Genomic DNA, 10904 nt, shown 5'->3' on the forward strand with positions numbered 1-10904 from the left:
ATTAAATGTAGCAGGTGCGTGGACCCTAGCCCAGAGATAGCTCAGATATACTAATCAAAATACATAGAAATATTCACAGACTGTTGCGAATCTTAGCACCATTGGACGACTGAGATATAGGGTGCATCTGAGCTCGAGCTTAGAATAGCACTTTCGGTTCATGTGATGGTTTCGAGGAAATTCGACAAATCCAGTGCACACGCTTGACCGTTTGAAATTTACTTTGACCACTAACTTCATCTCGTTGTTTCGCAAACTATCGAGTATATGTGTACCTCCCTCTTATATCATACTAAGTGGTTCATGTGGTGGTTTCGAGAAAATTCAACAATCCATCGCACACGCTTGACTGTTTGAAATTTGACCGCTAGCTTTGTCTCGTTGTTTCACATAACTTCCGTAAACTTCATCTTGTTGTTTCACAGAACTTCCGTGTTACACGTAGACGGATAGATCTATACCTATGTACTATACTGTAACTTTGTGCTACCAATTTATATGCACATCAGTTTTTGCCTGTATCCACTCAGACTGTACTGTAACTTTGTGCTCCCAAATTATATGCACATCAGTTTTTGCATGTATCCACTCAGACTGCCCAGTTGAGCCACAGATGCATGGAGACAAAAACCAACGAAAGTAACGAAACACATACCCAGCGTTGCTCTCATATGCTTTTTATTGTAAGACGCGAGGTGCATAGAGTAAGCAATTGAATCTGTCAGCACACAACCCGGTCTACTTTCAGCCCTTTATAAGAAGGGTGAAAACCCACTTCTGAAAGTTGAAAAAGTGACAGTGTTATACGAATAGAGGTCCACATCATGAATCTGAAACATTACACGAGTTGAATTATACAAAAAAAAAGGGTGACATGTGAACACAAACACCATAGCGACATGGACACTCGATTGTTGGTGCAATAACAAGTGATAAGCCTGTCAAATTTCACTTGAAAAATATAACCAACTGTGTGCCACAGATTGATCATATATTCTTGTTGGGGCATTACATGCATGTTCACATGTTATAGCAGAAGTACATTGGGCCGGAAGGTGGGTGTCGGTGCTCACAGAGCCCAGCCGTGCACTGCGTCGGGGAACTTGTAACGGGTGGAAGCCCCTCTGATCATTTTGAGCTCGCCTGTGTTGGCATCAAGTCTCATTTCGAGAGCCGACATGACAGCAACATTGCTCAGAGGAATGCACCAGTCATCCCATTCACGCCTAGTGTCATAGAACCTTGTAACGCAGAACTTGCCCTCACCAAGATAGGTGAGGTAAGAATGGGCCAAATGCCAACCCTCACCAACGTAAACATCAACATTGTCCCATACTTGCTTGTGCACCGGGGGCTCCGAGGCCTTAGCTCCAGCGATCATCTCAGCCGAGCACAGCTTGTTCAATCTCTTGGAGAATCCAAAGTAGATGCCATACTCAGGTATATATTGCACTCGGCCTTCAAAAGGCAGCGTCCAGCCACCTTCTTTGCACCATGTGGCAGTAGCGGCATCGAAGGTGTAGGTGCCTCTGCCCAATGTTGATATCCACATCTTCTCTTCATCCCCGGCTGCGTAACACTGTATGGTGTTATCACTCCTGAACGGCTCGTCAAAGAAGGGCGGCGAGGGGAGCAGATCCCACAGCCAATCCTCAAGCTTGTCGTCGAAACGCAGTGCCTCTAAACAGGGCTTGCCGTAGTTGTGTGGCAACATGTTGGTGATGTAGAGCTTGCCTCGTATTGCTGCCCAGGCAGGGTGGACGAACTTACAATGCCACAGGTCAGGTCCACCAGATATACCCGAAGTCAAACTGTCATACAAGACTGTGCGCCGGTTCATGTTGACACTAACAATTTTGCTGCCGAGGAGGAAAAACTCTGTGTGATTGTTATTGTCCGTGTTAGCAGACTCAAAGAAGGCAGCTGGGCGTGGTAATCGAGTAGTGACTGCCATACTCGTGCTGCCACCACCAATACCCGCAAAGAGCGGCTTGGTATCAATGTTCCGCAGGGCGTAACCACCACCACCAGCCCCACCCTTGACATCGTGAACAATTAGATGGACAAACCTTCGGATCATGGAGCACATCTTCGTTCTGAATTTAATCTATCCCAACCTGATCTGCTTAGTGTTTCCCAGTCTTGTGGGGGAAGAGAGAAACAAGATAAATCAATATTGCGGCAGATTTATAATATTACAATATGCTGAAATTTCACAAGAACCCAAAGGACAGTAGTCGGAACCTAAAATTCGCCCAAATTTGGCAGCAACAGTGTGCGGAAGAAACTGTTCCAGGGAGAGGGTAAGAACTCACCAGGGCGACGGAAAACTGTCAGGTATGGTTTGGCACGGCGGCAGCTGTACAACGGCGATGGCGGAGACGACGAACGAGGCGGCGCCGACCTCAGAGAGAAGAGATCTAGGCAAGGCGGTACCGCCGTGCTCGTCGGAGACGCTTTTGTACTTCTTGGCTGGCCGTGGTGGCCGGCAGCCAGCAGCCTCGCACGGCGGCGCACCTAGGAAGTCTCGGGGCGAGGGAGAAAAGGACAGGAGGCGGCGGCGGTATGGACAGGGAGAGTATAAGAAACATACAGAAAATGGACTAGGATTTGGGAGCACTCTTTTTTTCTTTTGAGACATGGGTATGGGAGCACTTGGATTTGGATTTTTGGTCTTTGGGCCGCCTAAGTGTCTCTGTGTTTCGTCAGTTTGTGGCCCATCTGTACTCCACGGGCTTCAAGAAGCCTTCTCTGTCAGCTCAGACGAAGAGAGGTTTTAGAGCATCCCAAAAAAACATGGTTGTCATTTCCGGCAAATCCTATTTGACGCTGCAGGCGCCCGTTAATGTGTATTTTGCAAACGGGCGCCTGCAACACCCCCCCCCACTGGGGCGGCTCATCTCCTGTTTCCTAAGTGCTAAAAGATGCCCCCGAAGAGGAAAGGACATGAGGCGGCGGCGGTATGGACAGGGAGAGTATAAGAGACATACACAAGATGGACTAGGGTTTGGGAGCACTTTTTTTCTTTTGAAACATGGGTATGGGAGCACTTGGATTTGGATTTTTGGTCTTGGGCCGCCTGAGTGTCTCTGTGTTTCGTCAGTTTGTGGCCCATTTGTACTCCACGGGCTTCAGGAAGCCTTCTCTGTCAGCCCAGACGAAGAGAGGTTTTAGAGCAGCCCACAAAAAAACATGGTTGTCATATCCGGCAAATCCTATTTGGCGCTGCAGGCGCCTGTTAATGTGTATTTTGCAAATGGGCGCCTACAGCGCCCCCCACTGGGCCGCCCCATCTCCTGTTTCCTAAGTGTTAAAAAGGTGGCCCCGAAGAGGAAAGGTCAGGGGGCGGCGGCGGTATGGATAGGGAGAGTATAAGAAACATACACAAGATGGACTAGGGTTTGGGAGCACTTTTTTTTTCTTTTGAGACATGGGTATGGGAGCACTTGGATTTGGATTTTTGGTCTTGGGCCGCCTGAGTGTCTCTGTGTTTCGTCAGTTTGTGGCCCATCTGTACTCCATGGGCTTCAGGAAGCCTTCTCCGTCAGCCTAGACGAAGAGAGGTTTTAGAGCAGCCCACAAAAAACATGGTTGTCATATCCGGCAAATCCTATTTGGCGTTGTAGGCACCCGTTAATGTGTATTTTGCAAACGGGCGCCTGCAGCGCTCCCCACTGGGCCGGCCCATCTCCTTTTTCTAAGTGCTAAAAAGGTGTCCCCGAAGAGGAAAGGACAGGAGGCGGCGGCGGTAGTGACAGGGAGAGTACAAGAAACATACACAAGATGGACTAGGGTTTGGCAGCACTCTTATTTCTTTTGAGACATGGGTATGTGAGCACTTGGATTTGGAGTTTTGGTCTTGGGCCGCCTGAGTGTCTCTGCGTTTCATCAGTTTGTAGCCCATCTGTACTCCACGGGCTTCAGGAAGCCTTCTCCGTCAGCCCAGACGAAGAGAGGTTTTAGAGCAGCCCACAGAAAAACATGGTTGTCATATCCACAGGGAGTCGCGGCGACTATTAATCGCATTAATCGAGACAAGTAACTGAAGAAAATATGCCCTAGAGGCAATAATAAAGTTGTTATTTATATTTCCTTGTATCATGATATATGTTTATTATTCATGCTAGAATTGTATTAATCAGAAACTTAGTACATGTGTGAATACATAGACAAACAAAGTGTCCATAGTATGCCTCTATTTGACTAGCTCGTTAATCAAAGATGGTTAAGTTTCCTAGCCATAGACATGTGTTGTCATTTGATGAACGGGATCACATCATTAGAGAATGATGTGATGGACAAGACCCATCCGTTAGCTTAGCATTATGATCGTTTAGTTTTATTGCTATTGCTTTCTTCATGACTTATACATGTTCCTCTGACTATGAGATTATGCAACTCCCGAATACCTGAGGAATACCTTGTGTGCTATCAAACGTCACAGCGTAAATGGGTGATTATAAATATGCTCCACAGGTGTCTCCGAAGTTGTTTGTTGGGTTGGCATAGATCGAGATTAGGATTTGTCACTCTGTGTATCGGAGAGGTATCTCTCGACCCTCTCGGTAATGCACATCACTATAAGCCTTGCAAGCAATGTGACTAATGAGTTAGTTACGGGATGATGCATTACGGAACGAGTAAAGAGACTTGCCGGTAACGAGATTGAACTAGGTATGATGATACCGACGATCGAGTCTCGGGCAAGTAACATACCGATGACAAAGGGAACAACATATGTTGTTATGCGGTTTGACCGATAAAGATCTTCGTAGAATATGTAGGAGCTAATATGAGCATCCAGGTTCCACTATTGGTTATTGACTGGAGATGTGTCCCGGTCATGTCTACATAGTCCTCGAACCCGTGGGGTCCGCACGCTTAACGTTCGATGCCGATTTGTATTATGAGTTATGTGATTTGATGACCGAAGTTTGTTCAGAGTCCCGGATGAGATCACAGACATGACGAGGAGTCTTGGAATGGTCGAGAAGTAAATATTGACATATTGGAAGGTTATATTCGGACACCGGAATGGTTCCGAAGTGATTCGGGTATTTTTCGGAGTACCGGGAGGTTACCGGAACCCCCCGGGGAAGTATTGGGCCTTAGTGGGCTTTAGTGGAAAGGAGAGAAGGGCCGCAAGGGGCGCCCCCCACCCCCCATGGCAAGTCCGAATTGGACTAGGGAGGGGGCGGCGTCTCCTCCTCCTTCCCTCTCCCCCCCTCTTGGAAAAGGAAGGGGACTCCTACTAGGATTCGGAATCCTAGTTGGACTCCCCCTATGGCGCGCCCTCCCTGGCCGCCGGCCTCCTCCTCCCCTCCTTTATATACGAGGGCAGGGGGAACCCTAAAGCACAACAGACAATCTCTTAGCCGTGTGCGGTGCCCCCCTCCACAGTTTAACACCTCGGTCATATCGTCGTAGTGCTTAGGTGAAGCCCTGCGCCGGTAACTTCATCATCACCGTCGCCACGCCGTCGTGCTGACGAAACTCTCCCTCGTTCTCAACTGGATCAAGAGCTCGACGGGCGTCATCGTGCTGAACGTGTGCTGAACACAGAGGTGCCGTACGTTGTTGGGGAACGTAGTAATTTCAAAAAATTTCCTATGCACACGCAAGATCATGGTGATGATATAGCAACGAGAGGGGAGAGTGTTCGTCCACGTACCCTCGTAGACCGTAAGCGGAAGAGTTAGCACAACGCGGTTGATGTAGTCGTACGTCTTCATGATCCGACTGATCCAAGCACCGAACGTACGGAGCCTCCGAGTTCAGCACACGTTCAGCTCGATGACGATCTCCGGCCCTCCGATCCAGCAAAGGATCCGGAGATGAGTTCCGTCAGCACGACGGCATGGTGACGATGATAATGTTCTACCGGCGTAGGGCTTCGCCTAAGCTCCGCGACGATATGACCGAGGTGGAATATGGTGGAAGGGGGCACCACACACGGCTAAGGAACGATCCGTAGATCAACTTGTGTGTCTATGGGGTGCCCCCCGCCCCCGTATATAAAGGATCCAAGGGGGAGGAGGCCGCCATCCTAGGGGGCGCGCCAAGGGGGGGAGTCCTACTCCCACCGGGAGTAGGACTCCCTTTTCCATGTAGGAGTAGGAGAGAAAGGGGAAAGAGGAGGAAGAGGGGAAGGAAAGGGGGGGCGCCGCCCCCCTTCCCTTGTCCTATTCGGACTAGGATGGGGAGGGGCGCGCGGCCCCCTCCTGGCTCCTTCCTCTTCTCCCTCTTGGCCCATGTAGGCCCATTAACCCCCCCGGGGGTTCCGGTAACCTCCCGGAACTCCGGTAAAATGCCGATTTCACCCGGAACCTTTCCGATGTCCAAACATAGGCTTCCAATATATCAATCTTTATGTCTCGACCATTCCGAGACTCCTCGTCATGTCCGTGATCACATCCGGGACTCCGAACAAACTTCGGTACATCAAAACTTGTAAACTCATAATAAAACTGTCATCGAAACGTTAAGCGTGCGGACCCTACGGGTTCGAGAACTATGTAGACATGACCTAGAACCATTCTCGGTCAATAACCAATAGCGGGACCTGGATGCCCATATTGGTTCCTACATATTCTATGAAGATCTTTATCGGTCAAACCGCATAACAACATACGTTGTTCCCTTTGTCATCGGTATGTTACTTGCCCGAGATTCGATCGTCGGTATCCAATACCTAGTTCAATCTCGTTACCGGCAAGTCTCTTTACTCGTTCTGTAATACGTCATCTCACAACTAACTCATTAGTTATAATGCTTGCAAGGCTTAAGTGATGAGTATTACCGAGAGGGCCCAGAGATACCTCTCCGACAATCGGAGTGACAAACCTAATCTCGAAATACGCCAACTCAACATGTATCTTCGGAGACACCTGTAGTACTCCTTTATAATCACCCAGTTACGTTGTGACGTTTGGTAGTACCCAAAGTGTTCCTCCGGTAAATGGGAGTTGCATAATTCTCATAGTTACAGGAACATGTATAAGTCATGAAGAAAGCAATAGCAGAATACTAAACGATCATGTGCTAAGCTAACGGGATGGGTCATGTCAATCACATCATTCTCCTAATGATGTGATCCCATTAATCAGATGACAACACATGTCTATGGTTAGGAAACATAACCATCTTTGATTAATGAGCTAGTCAAGTAGAGGCATACTAGTGACTATATGTTTGTCTATGTATTCACACATGTATCATGTTTCCGGTTAATACAATTCTAGCATGAATAATAAACATTTATCATGATATGAGGAAATAAAGAATAACTTTATTATTGCCTCTAGGGCATATTTCCTTCAGTCTCCCACTTGCACTAGAGTCAATAATCTAGATTACATAGTAATGATTCTAACACCCATGGAGTCTTGGTGCTGATCATGTTTTGCTCGTGAGAGAGGCTTAGTCAACGGGTCTGCAACATTCAGATCCGTATGTATCTTGCAAATTTCTATGTCTCCCACTTGGACTTGGTCCCGAATGGAATTGAAGCGTCTCTTGATGTGCTTGGTCCTCTTGTGAAATCTGGATTCCTTTGCCAATGCAATTGCACCAGTATTGTCACAAAAGATCTTCATTGGTCCCGATGCACTAGGTATGACACCTAGATCGGAAATGAACTCCTTCATCCAGACTCCTTCATTTGCTGCTTCAGAAGCAGCTTTGTACTCCGCTTCACATGTAGATCCCGCCACGACGCTTTGTTTAGAACTGCACCAACTTACAGCTCCACCGTTTAATATAAACACGTATCCGGTTTGCGATTTAGAATCGTCCGGATCAGTGTCAAAGCTTGCATCGACGTAACCTCTTACGACTAGCTCTTTGTCACCTCCATATACGAGAAACATATCCTTAGTCCTTTTCAGGTATTTCAGGATGTTCTTGACCGCTGTCCAGTGATCCACACCTGGATTACTTTGGTACCTTCCTGCTAAGCTTATTGCTAAGCATACGTCAGGTCTGGTACACAACATTGCATACGTGATAGAGCCTATGGCTGAAGCATAGGGAACATCCTTCATTTTCTCTCTATCTTCTGCTGTGGTCGGGCATTGAGTTTGACTCAACTTCACACCTTGTAGCACAGGCAAGAACCCTTTCTTTGCCTGATCCATTTTGAACTTTTTCAAAATTTTGTCAAGGTATGTGCTTTGTGAAAGTCCTATTAAGCGTCTTGATCTATCTCTATAGATCTTGATGCCCAATATATAAGCAGCTTCACCAAGGTCTTTCATTGAAAAACTTTTATTCAGGTATCCCTTTATGCTATCCAGAAATTCTATATCATTTCCAATTAACAATATGTCATCTACATATAAATCTAGAAATGCTACAGAGCTCCCACTCACTTTCTTGTAAATACAGGCTTCTCCAAAAGTCTGTATAAAACCATATGCTTTGATCACACTATCAAAGCGTTTATTCCAACTCCGAGATGCTTGCACCAGTCCATAAATGGAACGCTGGAGCTTGCACACTTTGTTAGCACCTTTTGGATCAACAAAACCTTCCGACTGCATCATATACAACTCTTCTTCTAGAAATCCATTCAAGAATGCAGTCTTGACATCCATTTGCCAGATTTCATAATCATGAAATGCAGCAATGGCTAACATGATTCGGACAGACTTAAGCATCGCTACGGGTGAGAAAGTCTCATCGTAGTCAACCCCTTGAACTTGTCGAAAACCTTTTGCAACAAGTCAAGCTTTATAGGCAGTTACATTACCATCAGCGTCAGTCTTCTTCTTAAAAATCCATTTATTCTCAATGGCTTGCTGATCATCGGGCAAGTCAACCAAAGTCCATACTTTGTTTTCATACATGGATCCCATCTCAGATTTCATGGCCTCAAGCCATTTTGCGGAATCTGGGCTCATCATCGCTTCCTCATAGTTCGTAGGTTCATCATGGTCAAGTAACATGACTTCCAGAATAGGATTACCGTACCACTCTGGTGCGGATCTTACTCTGGTAGACCTACGAGGTTCTGTAGAAACTTGATCTGAAGTTTCATGATCAACATCATTAGCTTCCTCACTAATTGGTGTAGTTGTCACAGGAACCGGTTCTTGTGATGAACTACTTTCCAATAAGGGAGTAGATACAGTTATCTCGTCAAGTTCTACTTTCCTCCCACTCACTTCTTTCGAGAGAAACTCCTTCTCTAGAAAGGATCCGAATTTAGCAATGAAAATCTTGCCCTCAGATCTGTGATAGAAGGTGTACCCAATAGTCTCCTTTGGGTATCCTATGAAGACACATTTCTCCGATTTGGGTTCGAGCTTATCTGGTTGAAGTTTCTTCACATAAGCATCGCAGCCCCAAACTTTAAGAAACGACAACTTTGGTTTCTTGCCAAACCATAGTTCATAAGGCGTCGTCTCAACGGATTTTGATGGTGCCCTATTTAACGTGAATGCGGCCGTCTCTAAAGCATAACCCCAAAACGATAGCGGTAGATCAGTAAGAGACATCATAGATCGCACCATATCAAGTAAAGTACGATTACGACGTTCGGACACACCATTTCGTTGTGGTGTTCCAGGTGGCGTGAGTTGCGAGACTATCCCACATTGTTTCAAGTGTAGACCAAACTCGTAACTCAAATATTCTCCTCCACGATCAGATCGTAGAAACTTTATTTTCTTGTTACGATGATTTTCCACTTCACTCTGAAATTCTTTGAACTTTTCAAATGTTTCAGACTTGTGTTTCATTAAATAGATATACCCATATCTGCTTAGATCATCTGTGAAGGTGAGAAAATAACGATATCCACCACGAGCCTCAACATTCATTGGACCGCATACATCTGTATGTATGATTTCCAACAAATCTGTTGCTCTCTCCATAGTACCAGAAAATGGTGTTTTAGTCATCTTGCCCATGAGGCACGGTTCGCAAGTACCAAGTAATTCATAATCAAGTGATTCCAAAAGCCCATCAATATGGAGTTTCTTCATGCGCTTTACACCGATATGACCTAAACGGCAGTGCCACAAATAAGTTGCACTATCATTATCAACTCTGCATTTTTTGGTTTCAACACTGTGAATATGTGTATCACTACTATCGAGATTCAATAAAAATAGACCACTCTTCAAGGGTGCATGACCATAAAAGATATTACTCATATAAATAGAACAACCATTATTCTCTGATTTAAATGAATAACCGTCTCGCATCAAACAAGATCCAGATATAATGTTCATGCTCAACGCTGGCACCAAATAACAATTACTTAGGTCTAATACTAATCCCGATGGTAGATGTAGAGGTAGCGTACCGACCGCGATCACATCGACTTTGGAACCATTTCCCACGCGCATCGTCACCTCGTCCTTAGCTAATTTTCGTTTAATCCACAGTCCCTGTTTCGAGTTGCAAATATTAGCAACAGAACCAGTATCAAATACCCAGGTGCTACTGCGAGCATTAGTAAGGTACACATCAATAACATGTATATCACATATACCTTTGTTCACTTTGCCATCCTTCTTATCCGCCAAATACTTGGGGCAGTTCCGCTTCCAGTGTCCAGTCTGCTTGCAGTAGAAGCACGCAGTTTCAGGCTTAGGTCCTGACGTAGGTTTCTTCTCTTGAGCAGCAACTTGCTTGCCGTTCTTTTTGAAGTTCCCCTTCTTCTTCCCTTTGCCCTTCTTCTTGAAACTAGTGGTCTTGTTGACCATCAACACTTGATGCTCCTTCTTGATTTCTACCTCTGCGGCTTTCAGCATCGCGAAGAGCTCGGGAATAGTCTTGTTCATCCCTTGCATATTATAGTTCATCACGAAGCTCTTGTAGCTTGGTGGCAGTGATTGGAGAATTCTGTCAATGACACTATCATCAGGAAGATTAACTCCCAGTTGAATCAAGTGATT

General features: G+C 46.0%; 1 protein-coding gene across 1 annotated transcript; it reads right to left on the minus strand.

The window, feature by feature from the left end:
* Nucleotides 1–739: 739 nt before the first annotated feature.
* LOC119308490 lies at nt 740–2570 on the minus strand. The gene is made up of 2 exons (XM_037584617.1): nt 2316–2570; nt 740–2141 (listed from the first exon to the last, which is right to left on the minus strand). The coding sequence occupies exon 2, from the start codon at nt 2087–2089 to the stop codon at nt 1070–1072; it is 1020 nt and encodes a 339-aa protein (XP_037440514.1). The 5' UTR covers nt 2090–2141; nt 2316–2570; the 3' UTR covers nt 740–1069.
* Between the last annotated feature and the right edge of the window lie 8334 nt (nt 2571–10904).

The sequence above is a fragment of the Triticum dicoccoides genome, chromosome 5B, assembly GCF_002162155.2.
Source record: "Triticum dicoccoides isolate Atlit2015 ecotype Zavitan chromosome 5B, WEW_v2.0, whole genome shotgun sequence".
NCBI classification, from domain to species: domain Eukaryota; kingdom Viridiplantae; phylum Streptophyta; class Magnoliopsida; order Poales; family Poaceae; genus Triticum; species Triticum dicoccoides.